Source organism: Eulemur rufifrons, chromosome 12 (genome assembly GCF_041146395.1).
Source record: "Eulemur rufifrons isolate Redbay chromosome 12, OSU_ERuf_1, whole genome shotgun sequence".
Taxonomy (NCBI): domain Eukaryota; kingdom Metazoa; phylum Chordata; class Mammalia; order Primates; family Lemuridae; genus Eulemur; species Eulemur rufifrons.
This window is the reverse complement of record NC_090994.1, coordinates 25,336,291-25,362,728: the sequence shown is the minus strand read 5'-3', so window position 1 is coordinate 25,362,728 and position 26,438 is coordinate 25,336,291. Positions and strand designations below refer to the sequence as shown.

At 60.1% G+C, this 26,438-nt stretch overlaps 1 protein-coding gene across 1 annotated transcript in view; it reads left to right on the top strand.

Moving 5' to 3' along the window:
• Window positions 1-26,438, top strand: part of ANK1 (ankyrin 1) — a 198,462-nt gene that overhangs the window by 154,090 nt on the left and 17,934 nt on the right. Inside the window, exons 19-38 of the mRNA XM_069485294.1 lie at window positions 1,412-1,510; window positions 1,753-1,851; window positions 2,797-2,889; window positions 3,248-3,320; window positions 4,069-4,092; window positions 4,919-5,015; window positions 6,050-6,128; window positions 7,952-8,049; window positions 8,136-8,360; window positions 9,283-9,437; window positions 9,697-9,908; window positions 10,273-10,477; window positions 10,825-10,921; window positions 11,099-11,327; window positions 12,470-12,595; window positions 12,707-12,826; window positions 14,078-14,156; window positions 14,418-14,492; window positions 17,502-17,633; window positions 18,370-18,516. Coding sequence (XP_069341395.1) covers window positions 1,412-1,510; window positions 1,753-1,851; window positions 2,797-2,889; window positions 3,248-3,320; window positions 4,069-4,092; window positions 4,919-5,015; window positions 6,050-6,128; window positions 7,952-8,049; window positions 8,136-8,360; window positions 9,283-9,437; window positions 9,697-9,908; window positions 10,273-10,477; window positions 10,825-10,921; window positions 11,099-11,327; window positions 12,470-12,595; window positions 12,707-12,826; window positions 14,078-14,156; window positions 14,418-14,492; window positions 17,502-17,633; window positions 18,370-18,516 — 2,464 coding nt within the window. The remainder of the gene's footprint in view (window positions 1-1,411; window positions 1,511-1,752; window positions 1,852-2,796; window positions 2,890-3,247; window positions 3,321-4,068; window positions 4,093-4,918; window positions 5,016-6,049; window positions 6,129-7,951; window positions 8,050-8,135; window positions 8,361-9,282; window positions 9,438-9,696; window positions 9,909-10,272; window positions 10,478-10,824; window positions 10,922-11,098; window positions 11,328-12,469; window positions 12,596-12,706; window positions 12,827-14,077; window positions 14,157-14,417; window positions 14,493-17,501; window positions 17,634-18,369; window positions 18,517-26,438) is intronic.

Genomic DNA, 26,438 nt, shown 5'->3' with positions numbered 1-26,438 from the left:
GGGCTGGCAGTGGGTTTGAAGACACCGGTCCTAATTATCTCACTTTCCAGGTGGGAATTTTAAAAAGTTTGCTCGACCTTTGAGCCTCTGTAGTGAGAAACCAAAATGTCAGGCTTCCCTGGATGCACTCAGAAGTTTAGCCTCTTTTTTTGCAGAATTTGGTTAAGTTCAGCTCAGCTTTCTTTGAGCCTCTGTGTGCAAGGAGCTGTGTGAGTGGGACCTGCCCTCGAGGCGTCTGCAGCTCAGCGTGGTGGGCAGAGGCAGGAGGGGCCTGAGCACCGGGCGGGGGGCTGTTTCCAGTGGGCGGGAAGAGGGGGCGTCATCCCCTCCTTTCCACATGAGGCAGCTGGATTAAAAGGAAGGGACAGAGTGGCACTCCAGCCCCGCCCCTCCAGAGTACCACGGCAACTCTGGGCAGCAGTGTTGTGCTGAAGTCACCCCGAGAAAGGTCTAGAAACTGCTTTATACCCAACTGCCTGCAGCATCCACAGGAATCTGCTAGAACCCAGGAATGTTCTGGGTCTTTGAGGCTTCTTTTGCTCACCCAGGTTAGTCTTCGGGTCCTGCCCTGAGAGCCCCTGTACTGTGGGCCAGCACTGCCTCGAGGACCCCAGACGGCCTGTTACACGACGGTCCAGCCTGCGGTTTACGTGCCAAGGGTCTCTCGAACCCGCATGCTGAGGGCCGGGCGTGTCGCACTCAGCAGGACAGAGTCCTGGAAAATTGTCCCGCCAAAGCCCAAACACACGTGAATAAACAAACATCCAGACCCACTCATTTCAAGCAATGGCCAGTTCCCATAAATTCCATTACACTACAACTATTATAGTAACCTAGACAGCATTTTGGGGGTTTTATGATGGATTTCACCTTTCTAGCAGAAATAAGTCTGCTCCCACCAGGGTGAGGCACAATTCCACATCTTAGCGCTTCTCAGCAGTGGGGCTGACAGCTGTCCCCTCCTTCCTGAGATGATCCTTCTTGGGTCCTGTCACCGCGCCCTCTCTGGTCTCCCTCCTCCCTTTCTGCCTTTGCCTCTGAGTCCTGCCTCCTCGGGTCCCCCTTGTCCACCTTATCCTGGGGACCGACTCGTCTCCAGGGCTGCTGACTCTCCCATGTGCTGGTGACCCCACTCGAGCCTTGTGGGTCTCGGTGTCAGTTTTCCAATTGCCCCCTTGACGTCCCCCTCGGGACGCCACAGGCACCTCGGCCTTGGCTTGTCTGAAGCTGAGCCCTGCTCCTCCCTGGCCGGCGGCGCCTGGCAGCTCTCAGCCTTCCGCAGGGCCTCGCTGTCCGTGGTCTCTTTCCACCAGTTGCTTCTGTAAAGATTTCCGTAGACGCCCAGCTCCGGAAGGCCCTTGGTCTGCCCAGAAGCCCTGCTGGTCAGCCACGCTCATCTCCTGCTTTTCAGATGGGGTACACCCCGCTCCACGTGGCCAGTCATTACGGAAACATCAAGCTGGTGAAGTTCCTGCTGCAGCACCAGGCAGATGTCAACGCCAAGACCAAGGTACAGGGGCGCCCTAGACCTGCCTCCTGCGTGGACGCAGCTCAGGCGCCAAATCAGGCTGCAGCTGGGGCAGCTCTGGGTGTGCCTGGGGCCCTGCCCCAGCTTTCAGCTTTGACCCCAAAGGAGGAAAGGGGAAAATGCATTTTTTAAACGCACTAGGAGACGGACAAGTGCTGTAGCTCGCGGGCAGGTCTTCTCAAACAGCCCGCTAATCCCGCCAAAATGTCCGCCTCGCTTTGCAGCTAGGATACAGCCCCTTGCACCAGGCAGCCCAGCAAGGACACACAGACATCGTGACTCTGCTTCTGAAGAATGGTGCTTCCCCAAACGAGGTCAGCTCGGTGAGTCCCACCCCTCCTGCTCTCGAAAAGCTGGTCTCCGAGGCGCCAGGCCTGGGCAGCCTCCCGTGACTAGAGAGGTCCACGCGCACGTGTGGGGTCCGGACGGGCCTGTGGCAGCGAAAGTCTCGGCTGTGCTGGTACCCAGGGGACGGGGCCCTGTGACCAGTTGCTCCTCCTGGTGAACTGAAGGTTTTCCTTTTAGGCACCATGTATCCTCCCCTTTTATGTTTCTTAAAGTACTGCTGAAACGCTTTGTAAAACGCACGAAGCCCCTTTCGGCGTGGTGTAAGCGAACAGAGTGAAACGTGTTGGGAGGTTCCTGATCTTTCCGCGCCTTGGAGTTCCCTTGGCGACGTCAGGGATCACCGTTCGGTGTGAGCCTCCTGGTCCGGCCATGGAGGTTTCCGCGAGTGTCCCCAGGGCCGCTCTGCCCCGCGGGTGTGTGGACCCTCGGCTGTGGGTGGTCCCACGTCTGTAGCTGCAGGCGGGGCTGGCTCTGCGGAGCCCAGGGCAGGTCCCGGAAGTGGAGAATGTCAGGGAAGTAGCTGGGTTGTCCCTCGGCTCTTCCTCTCCCAGTCAGAGCAGGAAACGGGCCCCCGCCCTGTTTCTGGGACTGAAGCTCATCCAAGTACGTGGATTATTTTAGCTGAGAGTTTTGGTGCTCGGTCCCTGACACCCGCAGAGCGGACCTGGGGAGTCGCGAGCAGCCTGTGGTCACACCTGGTGCCGGCCAGCCCCCAGCAACGCTACAGACGCAGTGTCGCTGCCCCGGGCCTGTGGCTTGTCGCTGGCGCTCCGCTGGGTTCGCACCGGTGCAGGGAGCTTCCGGGCTCCCAGGTGGCATCTGTGCACCCAGGCCCTTCTGAACTTGGTGGGGGGCCAGCGGGGCGGGCCTTCCCCCGGCGGTGTCCCGTGTCTGAGTGCTCTGTCCTGCTGCTGTTCCAGAATGGAACCACACCTCTGGCCATAGCCAGGCGTTTGGGCTACATTTCCGTAACCGACGTGCTCAAGGTCGTCACCGACGAAACCAGTGCCGTGGTAGGTCTGCTTGTCCCCTGCACCCGCCCCAGACACCACGCCCGACAGGCAGGGCGCCCAGGGGGTGCCGGACCTGGGGTGGCCGCGTGTTCTCCCCGCCCGGCGGGGTTGTGCTGCCACCTAGTGGCCAGAGGGGTCGGGGCTGTTTCTCCTGCCCTGGGCGCCGCGGGCATCCAGGCTCTGCCGTGTTCCTGTGGGACATGCCTCTCTTCCGCAGGCATGACCTCCCTTCCACAGGCATGGCCTCCCTTCCGCAGGCATGACCTCCCTTCCACAGGCATGACCAGCCAGCCCCTGGACTGGAGAAAGCGTGCATGGCTCTACTTTGGGTTGAATCCTCTGCTTTCTTTCATCTTAGTTAGTCAGCGACAAGCACCGGCTGAGCTTCCCTGAGACAGTGGACGAGATCCTGGATGTCTCCGAAGACGAAGGTGAGGTCCGGGCGCTGCGCTCAGACTGGGGGACAGAGGGCTCCGAGCCCCCGCGGTGGCTTCCTGCCACCGCTGCCTGCCAGGCTGTGCCCCCCACAGCCCGAGCACTGCGGACGGGCAGCGAAGCCGGGAGACCCGCTTTCCACAGGTGGTGTCTGTTCCCAAAATACTCCTTTAGCATAGCCTTAGCTGAAGGAAAACTGGCATCCCAGAGACCAAAATGTAAAATGCCACGAAGGGTCCTAAACGCGTGTGTGTCTGCACAGATCACTCACGTGCATCCGATTGGAGCAGGATCCTTCTTGGAGCCGTGAGGAACTGTGATAAAATTCTGCCTGGTGCTCGCTTTGTGCGTTGAACAAATGTTAAGTGACTTATTTAAAATCTGCACGAATGCCTTTTAATAAGCTGCGTACATAGTGGGTCTGAGCACAGAATGGGTCGGTAGGTTCGGGGTTATATCTGTGATTGCGGAATTGCTAGTCTCAACTTGCGTGAACCACGGGGCTCTCCCAGTGTGTCCCCTGCCCCCGACGAGCCGTTGCTCCCACCTGGGAGAGACGGGAGCGCTGGTGATGCCGCGTAGCCGGGTGGGCTGGGCTGCTCTGCCGCCTTCCAGTCGGGTGTGCGGGTCCTGTGACGCTGTCAGCTGTGTGCAGCGCTCTCCGCGACCCTCTGGCACTGTGCGTGCCTCTCACTTTACCTGACTTCAGTCCTTTCTTCAACGTGGCTCTTCTTTGCTTTCCAGGAACTGCTCATGTAACTATAATGGGTATGAAACACTTTCTGTTCTGTGGTCTTCTCTCACCAGAGTGCATTTCACCCTCAACAACCCCAACCCTCACTAATCCATTCCTGCTTCCCGTCCCGCTCTGACGGCTCGCAGTCCGGAGCCAGGGGCTCGGCTCCAACAGGGAGTCCGCACCCGCCCTCCATCCCCGTGTCTGTGCCCATGCCGCCGTGTTTGTGGTCATCACTGCATGAGCTCTTGTCGTTCCATCCCGTCAGCTCCGGGTCACAAGCCAGGACACTCACAAGCCAGTGACAGCTCGAGGCTGAGGGCCTGGGCTGAGCCCCCGTTCAGGCGAGGAGAGAGCGGAGAAGCAGCGTCTGGTGTGGGCAGCTGCTTCACCTGGAGTTTGAGCCTCTGTAACGAGCTTTGGGAAGAATGAGGTTTCAGCCGCCATGGTTAGAGTCCTGCCGCCCTTCACCACGGCGGCCTCGGCTCTACTGCGGCTCATCCTGCTGTGCAGATGGCAGGGGCAGCAGCAGTGACTTCTTTAGTGTCACTGCACACCCTAAAAGGGCTATTTTGAAGTGGACCTTGTCAAGTGAAGGAAGTTCTTTCTGGCTGTGCTTTTGCCCATCGGCAAAGCCTGGTGCAGACTACGATGTCAGGAGGTGGCTGCCCTGCTCTGGGTCCCAGGGCTGGAGGAGCAGGACTGGGCACGACGTTGCTCCTGGTCCCCTGGGAGCAGCAGGCGCCTCCCCGCTCCGCAGAGCAAGCCCTGAGAGGCAGAGCAGGAAAAGCACTTTGTGAAAAGAAAGAGCATCTTCCCTCCTGCCCCCGTCACTCACTCGAGCCCGTGTCGTTTCAGGGGAAGAACTGATAGGCCCCAAGGCTGAGAGGCGAGATTCCAGGGATGTCGACGAAGAGAAGGAGCTGTTGGATTTTGTGCCAAAGCTAGACCAAGTGTAAGCAGTGCTCCTGGCGGGCTCAGGTGTGGACGGCCACGGTGCAGCCCTGCACCTCGGAGGAGGATGCCGGAGCGGGGCAGGGGCAGGCAGGCCAGGCCTGCAGCGGGCAGGAGTGCTGGTCAGCCGGTCCACGGGCCGGCGCCTTAGGACAAGCTGGCTCTGCACCATGGCCGCCAGGAGGGCACACGCAGGCCTCCCGTGCGGTGTGCCGCCTCCTCCCCGGCACCCCTGCCCCCCAGCTTTCCTCTCTCCCTCCCTCCTCCTTCCGCCTCCCCTCACACTCAGTTCTCACCAGGGGGCGCCACTGAGGAAGGTTCCCCTTAGAAACGGCTGCCAGGCTGAGGTCCGGCACTGACCTCGTGCCTCTGCGGTGAGGCGCTAGGTGGGATCCACGGGGGCCCGGGTGTGCCTGGGACACTGTTCCCGTGCCTCCCTGTGACCGCTGTGAGTGCATTCGTACGCAGGGGCGTCTTGCTAATGATCTGCAGTCAGCATTGAGAGACACTGAGCCCGGGTGTTCTCTGGGCTCGTGCGTGGCAGGGCAGCGCAGCGCAGCGCACAGGAAAGGGCACTGCAGGGCTGGGCAGCCACGCGAGGTGACGGAACGTCTGTCGAAGGAGTACAGCGTCCAGCCCTGGCCACGAGGCACTTGCGTCATTCGGGGGGAGCAGAGCCCACGCCAGTGCTCACGTGGCGATGCAGAATGGCGGGTGGTTAAGGCCGGGGGGACGGTTCTGTCCACAGGGGCTCTAAGCCGCAGCAAGGGGTGACACATGTGGGTGGCGTCCGCGGGGGAGGCGCCCTGGCGGAGGCAGGTCCTTCCGTCAGGCTGTGAAGGCTGGTCGGGCTCCGGAGGGGAAGGTGGGAGGGAGAGGCCGCGAGGCGAGGCGGAGGCCGTCCCTGTGGGGAGGGGACAGTCGCACTGCGTGTGGGCGCGGGGTGCAGGCTGGGGCGGTGGGGGTCGTCACGGGGGTGCACAGGTCCTTCACTTAGGGCTCAGCCTCTGATGGCCCCGTGTTCTCGGCACACAGGGTGGAATCTCCAGCCATCCCCAGGATCCCCTGCGTCACCCCCGAGACGGTGGTGATCAGATCAGAAGAGCCAGAACAGGTGAGAAGAACCATTTCTCTCACACCCCCTGCGTGGGGCGCGCCCAGCACGGGGACAGTGAGACGGCGGTAGTGCCCGGGGACCCGCAGCCGGAGAGCTTGCGGCGCTGACAGGGCCCTTCAGAGCCGAGACTCCGTGTGGCCCTGGCAGTGCAGTGCGTGGGCGCTCATGTCATCCCGACATCACTGGCACGAGGCTCTGGGCTCAGGTGTGCGCATCGTGACGCAGTCCAGGGATGCGTGAGCCGAGAGCTGACGCCAGCACTTCCGCCCCCAAAGCCCCGAGCACACGCGCTCCGTGCTCGTGGGGACAGTGGGTCCCGGGCTGCAGAGGAACCGCCCCCTACGGCAGATGGCACAGCCCACAATGGCCGCAGAGCTCCAGCAAGGACAGCTCTGTCCCCTTTGCTTTTGCGTCCCTAAGAAAGGAGACATTTTCTGTCCCTCTCGTCAACAGAGTATCAGGAGGAAGGGGGGCCAGAGAGCCACTCCCGGGCAGGTGTGACTCGTCACAGAGCCCTGACTTCCCAGGGGCCACCTGACCTTGTCAAGAAAAAGCGAGGGAGATGGTTTAAAACCACCTAATTCCCCTTAGTTTAATTTGTGCCATTTGGCACTTTTTTCCCAGGGCGAGGGACTTCTCTAGGGAGAAAGGAAAGCAGCCGAGTGCTTGAGGCTGCGCCCAGCTGCTCCTGGCCCCGACTGCTGTGTCCCTGCGCCCCGTGAGGGGGTGTCTGCAGGTGGCGGCTGACGCCGTGGCCCAAAAGTGGGGATACACCAGCCACGCTGCGGTGCCACCGGCCTTGCGAGCCAGGTTTCAGAGGCTGCGACGCTGGGTGGCGTCTGAGAGCCATGGTCCAGTACGGCCCTTTGTCTGCCACGGCACGTTCCCTGGGTGCTACCACGGGCAGCAGCGAGTGGCCCTGCGTCCCCTGTCCTGTGACCAACCCATTCCCTCAACGCTTTGCTGCAGTCGGGAATTCCAGGCGGCAGGTGGCCCCTGCACTCCTGCTGTGTGCCTGGGGCGGCCGGTGTGGGGACGGGGAGGTGGCCAGTGCGGGGAGGCGGCCGGTGTGGGGACGGTGAACGCCTGCCTCCCGGGCGGGCGCTGAGGTCAGCCTGGAGCAGTGGGCGCGGCCACAGCAGTGCACAGAGCCCAGGAGGGTGGGCGTGGGGTGCTCACTGTGTGACGTCAGTACATTGTCCCAGAGCGCAGAGAGGGAGACGAGAGTCGGTGGCAGGGTGACACGTGGAAAGTGGGCAGGGCTGGGTGAGCAGAGGAGGGGACAGGAGGTGCTGCCCGGGAAGAGCAAGCTGAAGGCAGAGTGGAGGCGGCTCAGGGCCTGCTGGTGGCTGTGAGTCCTCAAGACAGGCAGGGCCCTGTCCCCAGGCAGCCCCTGTCCCTGTGGTTGCCACAGAAGGACCGTCCCCATTTCACAGCCAGGCAGCAGGAAGCCGTGGGGCGAGGGCCTGCTTTGTTCACCTGGGGCACCTGCAGGGTGACAGTCGCCATGGCTAGACAGCCGGGTGATGGCACAGGGTCCTCCGTGGGCACAGCTGAGGTGGGTGGGAGTCCGCAGCAAGGGCCGGGGGTGCAGGGCTGGGGCCAGAGAGTGAGAGCCCACCACGTCCCTTCCGGTCCTCCGCCCCGGGGTCTGGAGACACAGGGAGGCCGTGGAGGGAGGAAGCCTGTTTCCCTCTGGACGGCAGGCCCGTGTGGTCCGGAAGGGTCTGTGCCGAGCCCGCGGAGCACTTCCTCCATGGCACTGCGCTTGGCTGCCCGGGGGAGGAGCGGGACAAGCAGGCCTTTGCTGTCTCCCTCAGGCATCCAAGGAGTACGATGAAGACTCGCTCGTGCCCAGCAGCCCGGCCACGGAGACCTCCGACAACATCAGCCCCGTGGCCAGCCCGGTCCACACAGGGTGAGCGACGCAGGCGTCTGGGACCCCCACCCCACCCGCCCCACGAAGGGGCGCAGAAGCCCAACGCGGGTCTGCCCTGCCCCCAGGTTTCTGGTGAGCTTCATGGTCGACGCCCGCGGAGGCTCCATGCGAGGGAGCCGCCACAACGGCCTGCGGGTGGTGATCCCGCCACGGACGTGCGCGGCGCCCACGCGCATCACCTGCCGCCTGGTCAAGCCCCAGAAGCTGAGCACCCCGCCCCCGCTGGCCGAGGAGGAGGGCCTGGCCAGCAGGGTCATCGCCCTGGGGCCCACAGGGGCGCAGTTCTTGAGGTGAGAGGTGGCCCACGAGGCTGCCCCGTCCTGACCCAGCCCCGGCAGCGGCCCGGGAACACCCTCACCACGGGGCAGAGCCCGCGCCGTCCTCCCCGTGTCCTGACGGGACATAACCGGAGCCTCAGTCGCCTTTCTCTGCCTTTTCCTGGACACCACAGTGTCTGTAGACCCAGGCAGCTCCAAGCTCTGAAGTCGTGCTGTGACACGAGAGGAGGGGACGGAGGAGACGGGGGCCCCGAGGCTCCCTGCACCCTTGGGCGCCCCGAGGGTTAACCATTAAGCACTGAGACACTTGCCCTGGAAGGGCCCCTCGAGCGTTGCCCCCAGGGATGACAGGGTGGCCAGCCTCACAGGCCACCGCCTCGCGTCTCTGCAGCAGCCTGGGTTCTGCCTGGAGCTTTGCTGTCCCTCAGGCCCCGGGGAGTGTGCTGTGGGGGCCTGGGCCAGGGGCCAGCCTGCCTTCCCACCTCTGTCCTCGCCCGGTCCCCACGCTGTCTGCTAAGCAGCCCGCCCTGTGCTTTCTCCTTGATTGTCTCCAAATGAGTCCCCAAAGCCCCCTCCGAAGGGAACGCCATTGTGGCCGTTTGACACTTTCGGAGGCTGAGGCTCAGGGAGGTTTAGTCCGCTGTCTGGGGCTGTCACACGGGTTCTGGGAGTCGGGTGCAAGGGCAGCTCGTCTGGCCGAGCTGTGCGGCTGTGTCGGGAGGGCTCTGCGAGGTGAGACCGAGCCCTGCCCTGCCCCGTGCTCCCGGCCTGGGCGTCGGGCGGCCGTGGGGCTGCTCCCGTCCCAGCCAGGTCTGACCCACCGCAGAGACCCGCAGGTGGGACCCCTCCGCCCAGGCGGGAGCTGGCTGCCCTTCCTCCCCGGCCCAGCCACCTGCCCACACAACCCCCACCCCGTCTGCTCTGCCCCCCGCAGCCCCGTGATCGTGGAGATCCCCCACTTTGCCTCCCACGGCCGGGGGGATCGTGAGCTCGTGGTTCTGAGGAGTGAAAACGGCTCCGTATGGAAGGAGCACAAGAGCCGCTACGGAGAAAGCTACCTGGAGCAGATCGTCGGCGGCCTGGACGAAGGTGGGCGCGCTCTCCTTCCTGGGGGCTTCGCAGCTGCCCCTGTGGTGGGGCCTGCGAGGCCCTTGGAGTTGGGAGGCCCGAGAGGCAGGGAGCAGCCCCCAGCGGTCGAGCCCCGGTCCCAGGAAGGGCAGTGGGCGCCGGGCCCTGGCTGTGGGCCTCTGGGCCAGCCCCGCCTGGCCCCTGGGAGGGCACACACAGGGCCCGGGGGCTGCCGGGCCTGCGCTCAGTGTGACAGGGTGGCGGCCGCGTGTGTTTCCAGAGCTGGGGAGCCTGGAGGAGCTGGAGAAGAAGAGGGTCTGCCGCATCATCACCACCGACTTCCCCCTGTACTTCGTGATCATGTCTCGGCTCTGCCAGGACTACGACACCGTCGGCCCCGAGGGGGGCTCGCTGAAGAGCAGGCTGGTGCCCCTGGTGCAGGCGACATTCCCAGAAAATGCCGTCACTAAGAGGGTGAAGCTGGCTCTGCAGGTGAGGCGGCCCTCGTCCCTGCCGGGTGGGCGCGCAGAGCTCAGGGCCCTCGGACGCCCACCGCCTTCCTGGGACAGCCCCGCGTGCTCGTGCGGTGCCCGAAACACGCAGCAGAGCCTGACCCCGGGCTCAGAGGAGGGCGGGCAGGGAGGGGTGAGGCAGCTGCTCCCCGAGTCGTGGGACGCCCAGATCACCTCAGCCTCCCTCGAGGCCTGGTGCGCTCAGCGCGAGGGAGTTCACTCGGCCCGCCCGGGAGCCACGCAGAGGAGGCAGGGAGAAGGCCGGAAAGAGCGCCTCACGGGCAGGCCCTGCGCCGGCCCCATCTCCTGCCGGGCCTGAGTGTCCTGCCTTTGGCATTTCGCAGGCCCAGCCTGTCCCGGATGAGCTAGTCACCAAACTCCTGGGCAACCAGGCCACCTTCAGCCCCATTGTCACCGTGGAGCCAAGGCGCCGGAAGTTCCACCGCCCCATCGGGCTCCGGATCCCGCTCCCTCCTTCATGGACCGACAGCCCGAGGGACAGCGGGGAGGGGGACACCACCAGCCTGCGTCTGCTGTGCAGCGTCATCGGTGAGGCCCCTCGGGTCCTCCCTGGGCCGCGGTGGCTCCCGCTGGGACAGGCTGGGGGCAGCCGGGGGAGCTGAAGCCAGTAGTCCCCTCCCCGGGGTGACGGAGGGGGGTGCATCCGAGCAAAAGTGAGGAGAAGCCCACGCCCCAAAGGGTCCCCCGCGCCCAGGAGGAGGGTGTGCAGGCCTCCAGCAGGAGCAGTGCAGGGAGAGGGGACAGGTGTGCTCAGGGCCGCGACCAGGCGGGCCTCACCCAGCCCTGCTCCCTCTGCCCTGCACGCCAGCGCCTGAGCGTTCTGCTGAGCTCCGTCCCAGACACTGTCCCCAGCCCCGTTTCTGCTGCTGTTGCAGGAGGAACAGAACAAGCCCAGTGGGAAGATATAACAGGAACCACCAAGCTGGTGTATGCCAACGACTGCGCCAACTTCACCACCAATGTCTCCGCCAGGTGAGATGAGATCCCCCCAGCTCCGTGGGGGCCAGCACTGCCCTCCAAGGACACGTCCCCTGAGCCCCAATGGTGGCAGAGCAGCCAAGGCGTGGCTCTCGGGGTGCTCCCCCCAGAGGGAAGTGACGCTCTCCGTCGGGCGTTTGGGAACGTGCTTAGAACCTGCCCTCTCTGTAGGTTCTGGCTGTCGGACTGTCCCCGGACCGCTGAGGCTGTGAGCTTTGCCACTCTGCTGTACGAAGAGCTCACGGCGGTGCCCTACATGGCCAAGTTTGTCATTTTCGCCAAGATGAATGACCCCCGGGAAGGGCGCCTGCGCTGCTACTGCATGACGGACGATAAGCTGGACAAGACCCTGGAGCAGCACGAGAACTTCGTGGAGGTGGCCCGGAGCAGAGACATAGAGGTACGGCACCGGCCCGCTACCCCGGCACCTGCGGGCCTCCCTCGCCTCTCGCCGGGGCGCCTGCGGAGCCACGCGCTCACCTCTGTTTTCCTGGGCACACGAGCCCAGTGGCAGGAGCACGGCCCCTGCAGAGGAGGCGCCCGGGCTGTGAGCTGGTGTCCCTCGACCCCTCTCGAGAAGCACTTAGGGACGCTCCAGCCGGGTGCGGAGCTCGCTGTGCACACCCCAGGGAGCAGCGCATTGTGGCTGCACGGTCTGTGACGGGGTTGGCATTTGTGGCCGTTCTCGTGCACTAGGTACTATTAGAAGGGCCTTTTCTTGCATTGTTTCCTTTAATTCTCATAACTGTCCGTTTTTATCTCTGAGTTACATGCTAGGACGCCGAGGCTGAGAGAGGTTAAGGAACTTGCCCAGGGTTACACAGCCAAGTGAAGGGTGCAGATAGGGTTTGTCCGGGTCGCCTGATCCCAGAGCCAGGGTTTCGGGAGCCCCCCGCCGGGAGGTAGGGGAGGAGTGGAGCTGTGGCCACTAGAGTCAAACCTGCTGATGCCACCAGCCCCTGCCCCGGGGGAGCTAGCGGGGAGCCTGGCCTCCGAGTCGGTGCTGTCCTCCCGGGGAGGGCACAGGGCGGGGACTCTGGAGCCCTGGTTCCGCCCTTCCAGGCACCAGGCAGAGCAGATATTTGCTCTGGACTCAGTCTTTTCACCTGTCCGGTGGGCTCATGACGCCGTCTCTGTTGAAAGCTGCACGTACACACAGTGGGGATCACTGTCACGAAAGCATAGCACCAGCTTCCCAGCGCTTCTCACGCACGAACCAGCTTTGGACATACGTAAAAACGGGTCCAAGGTTTCTGCCGGAAGCCATGTTACGGTGCCCTGGTGGAGTTGTGGAGTGCTCGCTGGCAGTCCTGACCCACTCCACGGGGCGTTGGCAGGTCCCTGCCTGCCGCGGGACCTGGTGCAGTAGGGGAGCGCGCCGCGTCCACCACCACCCTGGACACAGCTTTCTCCACGGCCCGCGGCGGGTTTCTCAGGACACGCCGGAGCCTGCTGCTGTAGGGGGGGACAGGTGGGGGCTTGCAGGCAGGGTGTCCGGGCATTTCTGCCTGACAAGCTGCATCTGCCTCTCCTCTCCTGCAGGTCTTAGAAGGAATGGCCCTCTTTGCAGAACTCTCTGGAAACCTGGTACCTGTCAAAAAAGCCGCCCAGCAGCGGAGCTTCCTCTTCCAGTCGTTCCGGGAGAACCGTCTGGCCATCCCCGTGAAGGTGCTGCTCGTGCGGACCTGTCCCCGGGTCTGGAAAGCTTGAGAGGCAGGAATCCGTCACAGCCAGCCTAGGGAAGGAGCCCTGAGTCCTCCTTTTGTGTGATTGGCTTAGGTGAGGGACAGCAGTCGAGAGCCGGGAGGGTCCCTGTCCTTTCTACGCAAGGCGATGAAGTATGAGGACACCCAGCACATCCTGTGCCACCTGAACATCACCATGCCGCCCTGCACCAAGGTGAGCTGCCCCGGCGGGGACCGTGGCGAGATGGGGTCCCCAGAGGAGGTTCCCAAGTGGACCCGAGGTCCAGCACTGCCACGGGGCTTCTTCCTGTTGGGACGCTGCCTTTGAGTTCCCTGAGGCACTCGAAGGACGTTCGCTTGGTGGCTTGCTTGGTGGCGTGGCAGGGTAGGCGTGCCCTGGCCCTTTCTACAGAGCTTGCTCCAGCTCTGGTCACATGGCACGAGGGACAAATGTCAGTGTCAGACGGTGACGGGCGCGTTCACGCCGAGGGCCTGAGCTGTCTAGGTGCGGAGGTCAGGAGACCCGCAGAGGTGCCCCCCCAGCTCCCCACCTCGGGCTTCGTGCTGTGCGTGGCGCTGCCGAGGGTCCCCAGATGCGCCGAGCAGGCTCTGTCCACTCGCCCTCTTCCCCGGGCGCGAGGCCCCAAAGGAGGGCCCTGGTGTCCTCAGCCGCTGCAAACGCCAGTGTTTCTAGCTCAGCCACAGAGTCCTGAGCAAGTATGTTCTTCTGTCACTACTTGTGTCACAGTCACCAGCTGTGCTAGGGGGTGGGGAGTGACGTGTGTCTCCAGAACGTCACCGTGGTTTTTTTGAGTGTTACTTTGCTCTTGTTGCTGTTTTCTTAATGATTAGCCTTCCGTGCTAAACTAGCAAGGAAGCCAGTTACGTTCACATGTCTGTGGCTCCGTCTCTTTTGGGAGATGAGGGTGAACAACTTCTCTTTCACAAGAGGACTGGCTGCAGCCTCGCGCAGGCGTCCACGCACTTCCGCACAGGGCCACGGCGTGGAGCCTCAGGCCAGTACCAGAAACAGGTGTTTGGGGCAGAAAGGAATCTAGAAAGAAAAACTTAGTTTTAAGTTCAAACGGCAGCTCCACTGCTTATTAGCTGGGTGACCTTGGGCAAGTCACTTAACCTCTCTGTGCCTCAGTTTCCTCATCAATGAAATGGGCGTAACATAGTACCTGCCTCATAGGTTGTGACATTAAACAGGGCCTTGCACGTGGTAAGGGTGATGTGAGCGCGCCATCGTCATGGTGACGGTGGTGAAGAGTAAGGCCCGTGAGCCCCATCAGCGTCCTTCCTCTCCCACCTCGCCCCGTGCCCCTGCTCCTCGCGTTAAGCCCCCACAGCGGAGCCGCGGACTGTGCCCGCAGGACCGCCCTCCCCACCCCGCAGCAAAGGGCTCAGGTCGCCTTCTCTGAGAGCCCCAAGCCCAGAGCACCTTCCCGTCTGTGTTCCGCAGGGCAGCGGCGCTGAAGACAGGAGGAGGACCCTGACGCCCCTGGCCCTGAGATACAGCGCCCTCAGCGAGTCCACACTGGGTACAGACCTCTTCGTGCCACGCGCGCTCCCTGCCCGCAAGCGAGCTCTCCCCTCCCCTGCAGGGGCTGTGCCGCAGGGCCATGCGCCTGGCCCACTCTGTGCGGCAGCGGGAGTCTGCACCTCTGGCCCCTGGCCCTGGCAGAGTGGCAGTCAGCCCCGTGTCCACAGTGGCCCTGGGGCCTGAGCGCCCGTGGGGGCACCTCCTCCGGCCCGTCAGCTCGGGGCCGGGCTGCGCAGTGACATCCTCTGCCTCTCCCCAGGTTTGCTCAGCGGGACGGACCGTGCAGATATGAAGATGGCCGTCATCTCAGAGCACCTCGGCCTCAGCTGGGCAGGTGAGTGGGGCGACGGGGGCAGAGCCGCGGGGGTCTTGCTGCTCCCTCCTCCCTTCACGAGCAGCTGGGGGGGCTTCTCACCCTCCTCGCCCCGTCCGTGGTGCATCCGACCAGTGCGTCTCGGATGGTTCTGTCGTCCAGGCGACGCCGTCGGTGCCAGGGAAGGGGACTCCCTCTCCCCTCCACTCTGTCCAGTTTCCTTCCTAAGAATCAACTTTTGACGTTATAGGAGACCTCAGAATTTGTCTAGTTCAACCATTTTACAGATGTGAAAACTGAGATCCGGCCAGAGTGACTTCGTTGTGTAGCTAGTTAGTGCCAGAGCCTAGAAAAACAAACCAACCAATGAAACAAACGCACGAGCAAGCGGTGGCCTCCCGCCTGCCGCCACTGCTTCGTGCACACTGCGCGTTGCGTCTTTGTGGAGGAGGAGGAGGGCAGAAAAGGGCGTCTCAGCCTGCTGCACCTGAACTCTCTGCTGCAGCCGGAGTCTCCCCGAGGCCCTGCTGCGTAGGGCGGGTCTTACTTGGAGTGCAGCAGGCAGCCCCACGCGGCGAAAGGTCAAATGTGCTTCCCTCAGCCACAGCCCCTGCAGCCCTCTCCTCCCTCCCCTTCCTTGTGTTGGCTCTTCTATGCATGGACCCTGCAGAGCACGGTCAGCACACTCAGAAACCTGAGGAACTTCCTGGAAGGCAGTGTGACAGAAGCTCAGATGTTCAGGGACTGTGCACTCTTTAGGCCATGTCTGCTGCTGCTGCTGCTGCTTGGGATGTGTGTGAAGGTGTGTATGTGTATGCGTGTGTATGCAGCAGTGTGTGTATGTATACAAGTGTGTGTGTATGCAGGTGTGTGTATTGTGCATACTTAGGGGTGTGTGTGTATCCCTGTGTATGGAGATGTGTGCAAGTGTGTGCAGGTGCATGTGTATGTGTGTGCAGGTGCATGTGTGCAGGTGCATGTGTGTGCAGGGGTGCATGTATGTGCAGGTGCATGTGTATGTGTGTGCAGGGGTGCATGTGTGCAGGTGCATGTGTATGTGTGTGCAGGGGTGCATGTGTGTACAGGTGCGTATGTGTGTGCAGGGGTGCATGTGTGCAGGTGTGTATGTGTGTGCAGGGGTGTATGTGTGTGCATGTGTATGTGTGTGCAGGGGTGCATGTGTGCAGGTGCATGTGTATGTGTGTGCAGGGGTGCATGTGTGCAGGTGCGTGTGTATGTGTGTGCAGGTGTATGTGTGTGCAGGGGTGCAGGTGTGTGTGTGTGCAGGGGTGTATGTGTGTGCAGGTGCGTGTATATGTGTGTGCAGGGGTGCGTGTGTGCAGGTGCGTGTGTATGTGTGTGCAGGGGTGCATGTGTGTACAGGTGCGTATGTGTGTGCAGGGGTGCATGTGTACAGGTGCGTATGTGTGTGCAGGGGTGCATGTGTGCAGGTGTGTATGTGTGTGCAGGGGTGTATGTGTGTGCATGTGTATGTGTGTGCAGGGGTGCATGTGTGCAGGTGCATGTGTATGTGTGTGCAGGGGTGCATGTGTGCAGGTGCAGGTGCATGTGTGTGCAGGGGTGCATGTATGTGCAGGTGCATGTGTATGTGTGTGCAGGGGTGCATGTGTGCAGGTGCATGTGTATGTGTGTGCAGGGGTGCATGTGTGTACAGGTGCGTATGTGTGTGCAGGGGTGCATGTGTGCAGGTGTGTATGTGTGTGCAGGGGTGTATGTGTGTGCATGTGTATGTGTGTGCAGGGGTGCATGTGTGCAGGTGCATGTGTATGTGTGTGCAGGGGTGCATGTGTGTACAGGTGCGTATGTGTGTGCAGGGGTGCATGTGTGTGCAGGTGCATATGTGTGTGCAGGGGTGCATGTGTGTGCAGGTGCATGTGTGTGCAGGGGTACATGTGTGCAGGTGCATGTGTATGTGTGTGCAGGGGTGCATGTGTGCAGGTGCGTGTGTATGTGTGTGCAGGTGTATGTGTGTGCAGGGGTGCAGGTGTGTGTGTGTGCAGGGGTGTATGTGTGTGCAGGTGCGTGTATATGTGTGTGCAGGGGTGCGTGTGTGCAGGTGCGTGTGTATGTGTGTGCAGGTGCATGTGTGTGCAGGTGCGTGTGTGTGCAGGTGCATGTGTGTGTGCAGGGGTGCATGTGTGCAGGTGCATGTGTATGTGTGCAGGGGTGTATGTGTGTGCAGGGGTGTGCAGGTGCGTATGTGTGTAGGTATGTGTTTATGTGTGTGCTGGGTGTGTGTGCATGTGTATGTGTGTGCATGCAGTGTATATGTGTGTGCATGTGTATGTGTGGGGGGTGCGTGTGTGTGTGTGTGTGCAGGGGTGTGTGTATGTGTGTTCTGCATATTCAGGTGTGTGTATGTGTGTGCATGTGTATGCAGGTGCATGTGCGTGTTGTACATACATCTCTGACTCTCATTATCCTCTTCTCCCTGGTCTTCCTCATCCTCGAAATGAGATCTAATGCCGTCCTCCCTCCTAGAGCGCCTGTGAGAATAGCAGTAAAGCTGACGGGAAGACGCCAAGGCTCTGTGACGGTGCCTGGCATGTACATAGAACTGGCATTTTCATTTTGTGTGTAGATAATGCCTCTCCCTGAAGAAACGTCAATACAGAAATGGTTTCTGTCGTAACTGATCCTGGGTGGCACGTGGTGCCACTGTCCTGGTGTGATGTAGGTGGCCCCGGGGCAGGGACCTGCAGGTGCCTCTCCCTCCTGGCCCAGGGCTCACTGGCTCTGTGGCCTCGGGGAAGCTGCCGACCTTGCTGAGAGGCTTGTTCTCGTCGTGTCGTGTTTGAAGTCGAGAGAGAAAGGGGGCACCGGTCCGCTCCTTCAGTCGGCCAGCCAGTCGTGGCCCAGCAGCCCGCTCTCGCCCTCCCCGGTTCCTGGGGGCATGGGTGCTCCTCGGCGAGAAGAAATCCCGAATCCGAGCGCGGCGGCGCCGTGCCCGCCCGCCCACGCAGCCCGAGCGGGAGCCGGCGCCGGGCTCACGGCGCGCTTTGCTTGCAGAGCTGGCGCGGGAGCTGCAGTTCAGCGTGGAGGACGTCAACAGGATCCGCGTGGAGAACCCCAACTCCCTGCTGGAGCAGAGCGCGGCCCTGCTGAACCTCTGGGTCCTGCGCGAAGGCAAAGACGCAAAGAGTCAGTATTGGGCCCGGAGCCTCCTCGTCCCAGAGCCCGTGCTGGGACCTGCCCCACCACGGCGCTCCTTCCGCTCTGGGCGCGTTGTCGGCCTTTGGCATCGGCCCCTTTGTGTCTGTCTGTCCCCCACACCCCCGCGGTCCATCCGTCTTCCACCCAGCCCCGCCAGGAGACGTTGCCAGAGAACTGTGGCCCAGGCTTTTCTAGCCTTAGAACAAGACAAAACGCTGGGTGACACGTGCACACAGGGTGCGTGACTGGTCTGTGCAGCGTTCCTGTGGAATTGCCCAGCCGCAGGGCTGAGCCCAGCGGGAAGTGTTCTTAGTTCCCCCAGCTTGCAGGGGAGGGTCCTCTCTGCCTTCCGCTGCTCCTCCAGCGAATCGCGCGGACGCAGGGACGTTGGCGCGTCAAGGCAGCCGCCAGGGCGCAGAGCTCGCGAGGACGGAGCCCGGTAGTGACCACCCTCAGCTGCCTGTCGTGTCCCCTTGGACCAACAGAGCACCTCCTGTCTGGCCAGGCTTTTAAGTCACCACTGCCAGCATTTGGGGGAGATCTGTTGAATATAAAACAGTACTCGCCAGAGAGGCAGCTTGTTTTGATTCTGACGAAAGGGTGTCTCCACTTTCCAAAAACTCCATCATCTCCCGCCTCCCTTTTTCCTCCCGGCCCCAATTTCAGAGCCGCCAGACACTCCCTGGCCGCCCTCAAATCTCAAGCAGCTCTGTTTCCCCGACAGTGGAGAACCTGTACGCGGCCCTGCGAAACATCGACCGGAGCGAGATCGTGAGCATGCTGGAGGGCTCTGGCAGGCAGGGCCGCAACCTGAGGCCAGACCGGCGGCCCGCGGACCGCGACTACTCCCTGTCGCCCTCGCAGATGAATGGTGAGTGTGTCCTGGAGGGACGGGGCACTGATGGCCACTTCCCACGATGTTCCATCCCCCAAAACCGTGTCCTCCTCTTCCCGGGGGAGCAGAGGTGAGCGAGAGGGACAGGCTGCCGTGCACGTGCGTCCTCCGCCGGGCCCTGCACCTTGTCATCAGGGCCGGGGGCCCAGCAGGGCGTGGGTTAGCAGGAAAGAGCCGGGGCTGGGAGGCAGTGGCCTGACTCTGGCCCCCACCCGGCTGCAGACTCCCGTGTGTCTTCGCAAGGCGGGGGCCTCTGTGGGCACAGCGTCCCTGCCGGGACAGGGTCAGTGTCTGAGCAGCAGCGGCACGGAGGCTCTCGCCGGGTCTCGTGCGGGTGAACTGGATGGTGTTGACAGACCCCACCATGACCGCGTCTGGGGCCCAGTCTCTCTCCTGCCCTCCCTCCGCCTTTGCTCTCATCCCAGCTCTTGCCCGCATCCTCTCCTGACGTGGGTCAGCGTGGCAGGGAGCCCTGGGGTGGCCGGCCCAAGGGGGGAGGCCCCGACCTTTGCCCGCAGCACCTGCAGCCACTCTGTGAGGACCGCTGTCCTCCAGGAAGGGCCAGCGGCTTGCGGGGGCAGCTGGGGCACCCGGCCCCCGTCTCATCTGCCCGGGCCCAGTGCGGCGGGCGCCCTGCGGGCCTGAGCCGGCTCCTCCTCTTTGAAATCAGCAAGTTGCATTAGATCCCTAAGATTTCTTAAGACTTAAAAAAAACCCAGTTCTATGACACGTCTTCCTCCAGTGCCTGGAATGTCACCCTGGACCGCGCCCCAAGCTCTAGTGTCAGTGGCGCCCCTACGGGGAGTGGCTGAGGGTGTGTTCCAGGCGGAGCTTGTGCCTGCTGAACCCTCCCTGTCCTCTGTCCCTTGTCACCTGAAACGTGCCATCCTGCGCCCCGGGGTGCAGGGCTCATCTGCTGACCACGTCCTGTCGCCTTTCTCTTCTGCCTCTGACCTCATCGCGGCCTCTAGTTGGCTCAGTTTCTCGCACTGCTGTCTCCACTGTCTCCACCTTCGCCGGGTGCACGCGAGCCAGCAGCCCCCACAGAGCATGTCGTTGGAGCCCGTCCCCCGCGCGTCTCCTGGCTGTGTCTGCGGGCACGTGTGTGCGTGCGTGTGTGCACGGGGTGTTGTGCGTGTCACTGCGTGGTGCTGCCTCCTGCGTGTGCTCTGCTCACCCCAGGTCCACCCTGTGGGGACATCGTCCTCGCCCCGCAGGGGACCTGGCCCTAGCACCGCGAGGGCTGCGAAGTCGGCCAGTTGAGGGAGGCTACAAACTGAGGAAACCCCGGTGACAAAGCCCTCGTCCCCTCCTGTGTGACCCGCGCTTCTTTAGTGCCCACCTGCGGATTCCGCAGAGTCGCTTCAGCACGATTTGTTTCTTTGTGTCCCACGTAGGCGCCTGCGGGACAGCGAGCCGTCAGGATTGCACGTGCGTGAATGTCACGGTGCGGGCCCGGGCGGTCATGACCGTCCCCCCGGCCGCAGCGCTGCCAGCCGTCGGGGCCTGCGTCCCGCGTGGGCCCGGGCGGTCATGACCGTCCCCCCGGCCGCAGCGCTGCCAGCCGTCGGGGCCTGCGTCCCGCGTGGGCCCGGGCGGTCATGACCGTCCCCCCAGCCGCAGGGCTGCCAGCCGTCGGGGCCTGCATCCTGCGTGGGCCCGGGCGGTCATGACCGTCCCCCTGGCCGCAGCGCTGCCAGCCGTCGGGGCCTGCGTCCCGCGTGGGCCCGGGCGGTCATGACCGTCCCCCCGGCCGCAGCGCTGCCAGCCGTCGGGGCCTGCGTCCCGCGTGGGCCCGGGCGGTCATGACCGTCCCCCCGGCCGCAGGGCTGCCAGCCGTCGGGGCCTGCATCCTGCGTGGGCCCGGGCGGTCATGACCGTCCCCCTGGCCGCAGCGCTGCCAGCCGTCGGGGCCTGCGTCCCGCGTGGGCCCGGGCGGTCATGACCGTCCCCCCGGCCGCAGGGCTGCCAGCCGTCGGGGCCTGCGTCCCGCGTGGGCCCGGGCGGTCATGACCGTCCCCCCGGCCGCAGGGCTGCCAGCCGTCGGGGCCTGCGTCCCGCGTGGGCCCGGGCGGTCATGACCGTCCCCCCGGCCGCAGGGCTGCCAGCCGTCGGGGCCTGCGTCCCGCGTGGGCCCGGGCTCCGCGTCCGCGCGGGGCTGTGTCAGTCGGGCAGCCCGTTCGGCAGGTGTTTCTCAGGCGTCATCGCACGCCAGGTGCTGTTCTGGGCAGGAGAGAGAAATCTGTTCTCAGGCAGCCCAAAACAAAACAGAACTGTGTCTCCACAGAGCTTGCCTCCTGTCAGGAGAGCCAAAGGCCACGTATCTGCCACGTGCCGGCGGGTTCCCGCGCATGGCGTGGGGGATGGGGCGTGGATGGTGCAGCGGGAGTGGGTGGCGTTTGAGCAGGTTTGAAGGGGCCGTGTGCAAGGTCAGAGGGGAGCATTGCAGAGCACGGAGCTCTGAGGGGCCACGCCTGGTGTGTCCACAGGACACGAGGGGCCAGGGCTGGGGCAGAGGGAGGGAGGGTGGCTGGAGGCTCAGGCTGTGGCCTGCCGTGAGGATGCTCGGTCTGCCTTGGCAGGAGGTGGTGGGAAGCCGTCAGAGGGCTTTGGCAAAAGCAGGGTCCTCTCCCTGCTTGGGGGATTTCAGATGGCCACAGCCAAATGTCCCTGTACGTCCTGGTCCTAGCAGCTCCGTCCAGCCTCTGCAGCCCCTCTGAGCCTCCTTCAGCGGGTCCCCGGGCCGAGAGCTCAGCGCACACCGCCCCCCCCCCCCCCCGCCCCAGCGGACACGCAGGGACTGTTGCCGGCTTGGTCCGGAATTGACTTCCGTGGGGTTTTCCTGCACCCCTCCTGTCCCCAGCAGACTGCCCATCATCTGGGTGCCTGCAGGCCTGGAGAGAAGGCGGCAGGTGGGCCAGAGGTCTCAGGGAGGGGCAGCGGCAGGCGCTGCAGTTCCTCGGGCTCTCTCTGGGGCAGGACACGTGACAGCCCGAGCGGGGCCAGCCCAGCCCTGTGCGCTGATGCTCGGGGTCAGACCTGGGCTCCAGGGACCCAGGCAGCGACGGTGGCTGTGTCCGTGAGCCTGAGACAGCTGGGGTGTCAGGGCAGCAGAAGCCTGAGGTGTCTCTCTTTCCTCCGGCTCTTCTGGCCACCAACGCTGGGACTGGCCAGAGCAGAGGGGTTACGGTCACAGGGCCAGTTTGCTCCTCCTGTACAGCAGGGAACTGCCCCAGGCCCTGGAATAACCAAAAGAAAACATGGCCTAGAAAACAAACCAACAAAAATGAAACAGATTTCTCGTGTAAAAGGGGAAAATAGGTATCTCACGCCCATCTCAGCGCCATTTAGTCTAATGAATGGGACACATATTAATGTCTGCTTAGAAGCGAAATGTTCTTTTTCCTATCAGCTCTTAGTGACGGCAGCCTCCTGTCTGTCGGCCCCTTTCATCTGCTTTCTGCCGACACTAACTGGTAGGACGTCTGTTACAGCCAAGATGAGGCGGGACCCTGGCCGCGCTGTGCCCCGGGCCAGACATCTGGTTGCCTTTCACCGGATTCCTCCAACACGTCACCCCAAAGGGGAGCCCCTGGCTGAGGGGTGGCTGGTGAGCCGGGGTGGCAGGGCCGCACGAGCCCCCTGCAGACAGAAGCTCTGAGACTCAGCCGGGGATTCGGTGGGTCGCACCGTGGTCTGGTCCACCCAGACCACGTGGCTGCGCCTGGCTCTCAGGGAGCGTCACCCCACCAGCGGCAGGCCTGGCCCTGCAGCCCCAGAGCCGAGCCTGTGCGGGGCAGGGTCCTCTGGGGACCGGGAGGGAAGGGCCCAGCCTGCTCCCTAAGCACCGTCACCAGGGCGGGCCCAGGGCAGAGACGAGCAGGGGTCCCTGGCAGGGCTCGTGCCTGTGCTCTCTTCACCCACACACTTTGTCTGGGGGAGACTCCGCCAAAATGGATGCCATGCAAATGTCAAGGTAGAAAACTCACAAAGGGTACCCAAGGGTGGGCCTTGGGCATCCGTGGCTGGCAGGGCTACCCAGGAGTGACAGAATGTTCCCTGGTGGTGTCCGAGCAGCTGTGTAAGACACATGCCACCACTGGCCAAGCCGGGGTAACAGGGACTGGATGTATCTTCCTGATTGAAACAACCAAAATACGGACAATACATACGACACAGCAGTCCCCAAGGCTCTGCATGTGGGACAGCGAAGGACAGTGATCCCTGAGGCGTGAGAAACAAGTGACGTGAGTCCTACGATTGCCCAGTTTGCTGCCTTGAAAGAGTTTCCAGGGAAGCCCAGGTAGACTCCCTGACTTGAAGAGAAGTTGCTGGGAGTCCAGGGAGACCGAGGCAGCTTCAGTTTCCAAGATCGAGGACCAGAGAGGAGACAGTTCCACAGAGAGAAAAATCTGGAGACCTGCAGAGGGTCCCCCGCGAGTTTCCGCCGAGCGTTAAGCAGCTGTTCCCAGCAACCAGACTGGTCGTTCACAGCCGGTGGTTAAGAGGATCTTGCCTCAGAAATGGGGACGGATCGACCCCCAGGCCTCAGTCCTGTCTAAGAAATTTCAAAAGCAAAATGTAAAGGAATCAAGTCTTCCAAGTCCCTTAACTGCGTAACAAAACAAAGCTCAAGAATGTGTAGGAATACAGAAATACCCAGCATCCCACAAGGTAAAATGCACGATGTCCAGCATTAAAGATGACCAGACACACGAAGGCAGGAGAACGGGACCCTGTGAGGGGAAAAATCAACCCAGTGAAACTGGCCCAGGACCGACGCCGGGGTTGGAATGAGCAGGCAAGGACAGCAAAAAGTTACTATGACTGTGTTCAGATGTTCAGAAAGTTAAGTAGAGATATGGAAGATATTTTTAAAAGACCCAAGCTGATCTTCTACAGAGGAAACTAGAATGTATAGGATAAAAAATACATCCGATGGGATTCGATATTAGAATTGCAGAAGAAAAGATTAGTGAATTTATGACATTAGCAATAGAAACTCTCCAAAATGAAATACAGATAGAAAAGAAAAATTTTTAAAGCATCGTTGAGCTATAGGGCAATTCAAGTGACCTAGAAATTAGAGTCCCCAACAGAGCAGAAGGGCAGAAAAAGTATTGGAAGAAATAATGGCCAGGGACTCGTGATTGTTCAGGGACGGGGACAGAAGGGTGGCAGAGGGAGAGGAGACACAGCCAGCCCAGAGAGACAGCAGCGTCAGTGCCACAGGCTGAGAAGCGGAAGCCAGAGAGCTGGGGAGACCGAGAGAGTGACGTCGCACAGGCCGTCTGGTCCGCTGCTCAGGCTCCGACAGGTCCTTTGCAGCTCGCCCAGTAGCCTCGGGAATGCATGTAGCCTGGAAGCAGCATCCCCACCGTCATTCAGGGACAACAAGATATTCCACATTTTTTAAACATAATCGAAAGACCGGGACAAAGATTCTCTCACTGGAGGCCAGATACAAGCAGAGATGGGAAAGGGAGCAGAGCGCTTGCGTGGAACCGCCTCCTGGCAGGGCTGTGGTGTAGCCGCAGCAGGTCAGTTCAGGAGGCTGGAGGCTGGCCCTAGAGTGCTGAAATTTCGGGGGCAGAAATACTTTAAGTGTTAATTTTGTTTTATTTTCAGTTTTCAGTAGATAGAATTTGCATACTATAAAGTTCACCCATTTTGAGGGTACAGTTCTGACTTTTGACAAATGACGCCATTGGCATCACTGTCAAGACATAAAACATTTATTTCCATCGTCTTCCCACCTCCAGCCCCAGGCAACCACTAATCTATCTTTAATTAATATAGTTGAGATTCATTTTTAAAAGAATTTCATATAAATGTAATGATATAGTATTTATTATTTTGTATCTAGTTTCTTTTGTTCAGAATAATGTTTTTGAAATTTTCATTCCTATTTATTACTTAGATGTGCCAAAGTTTGTGTATCTATTAACCAGTTGATGGATATTTGGGGTATTTCAAGTTTGGGGCTACTATGAATAGAACTGCAATGACCATTTATGGATAAGTAAAAAAAAAAGGGCCAAAAATTTCCCAAATTTGATGCAAATTATAAATACATAGATTCAGCAAGTTGGATGAACTCCATGCGCAGGAAGTAATTGGGCACCTGCACCAGGCATGTGAGAACACACTGGTCAGACCAGTAGGAAAGAGAACGTCTCAAAAGCAGCCAGAGATAAAGAGATGCGTTATGTGCAAAGGAACAGAATGAGAACGTCAGATTTCTTATTGGAAATAGGATAAGCCAGAAGATGGTGGCCCAATAAAGAAGAACAAAACAACATCTCTAAAATGACCTATCTCACACCAGGAAATGGGAAAAAATCAAATAAAAATAAAATAATCTAGACTTCTATCCTCAGCAAAAACAACTTTCAGAAATGAAGGCAAAATAGACTTTTCAGACATACAAAAGAGGGAAGAACTCATCACCATGAGCAAGCAATTCATCACCATGCTGTAAGTGATGATTTTTTTTTTTTTTAAGTCTTCAGGCCAAAGGGAAAGGATACCAGACAGAAATACGGATCTACAGGAAGGAACGAACGTTGCCAGAAATGCTCACTGGGCTGGCTCATGTCTGTAATCTTAGCACTTTGGGAGGCTGAGGTGGGAGGGTTGCTTGAGGCCAGGAGTTCAAGACTAGCCTGGGCAACAGAGCAAGACCCCATCTCTACAAAAAATAAAAAAATTAGCCAGGCATGGTGGCGTGAGCCTGTAGCCCTAGCTACTTGGGAGGCTGAGGCAGGAGGATCGTTGCAGCTCAGGAGTTCAAGGCTGCAGTGAGCTATGGTGGAGCCACTGCACTCCAACCTGGGTGACAGAGCAAGACCCTGTCTCTTAAAAAAGAAACAAACAAAAAACCAAAATGCTTACTACAAACAAAAAACCAAAACTACAAGGATAAATATATACTACTAAGATTTATTTTCTCACTATTTAAATCTCTAAAGGATAACTGACTATTTAAACAAAAATAATAACAACATAATGTTGGGTTTATGACACGTAAAAGTGAAATATATGACAAAGGCAGCATAGCAGTCAGGAGGGAAAGATGGGCGTGAACCATTGAAGGGTCTCGTTCCGGATGCCCCGTGGCCTAAAGCCACGTCAGGGTAGACCGTGACTGGTTACGTATGTTGCCTGCAAACTCTAAGGCAACCACTTAATAGTTATAGCTATAACCCATCCAAATAGATCCAAGTCTCGATAAATCTAAAAGGATTTAAGTCATACAAAGTAAATTCTCTGACTACAATGCAATTAAATTAGAAATCAATAAAATAATGTTACCGGGAAAAATCCCAAATATTTAGAAACTAAATAATATACTTCTCAATACCCCATGAGGCAAAGAATAAAGCAAAAGAGAAATCAGAAAATATTTTGAACTGAATAAAAATAAGAACACAAGATAACAAAATTTGTGGATATCACTAAAACAGTGCTTTAGGGGAAAATTTAAAGCACTAACTTGTCTGCATTAGAAAAGAATAAAGTTCTCAAATCAAGGACCTCAGCTTCTACCTTAAGAGATTAGAAAAAGAAGAACAAATTAAGCCCAAAGTTAAGTAGAAGAAAGGAAACAGTAAAGATCAGAGTGGAAATTAATGAAATTGAAGGCAGAAAAACACTAGAAAAAAATCAAAAATCAATAAAATTGACAAATCTCCAGCCAGACTGATCACAAGAAAAACCAGAAGACAAAAATCACCAACATCGAGAATAAGAGCAAAGTCATCATTGCAGATTCTATGGGCAGTAAAAGGATAACGGGAGAATGACAATTTTATTCCAATAAATTTGAAAACATAGATGAAACTGACAAATTCCTTAAAAGACACAAACTATTAAAGCTTACTTAGGAAGAAAGAGAT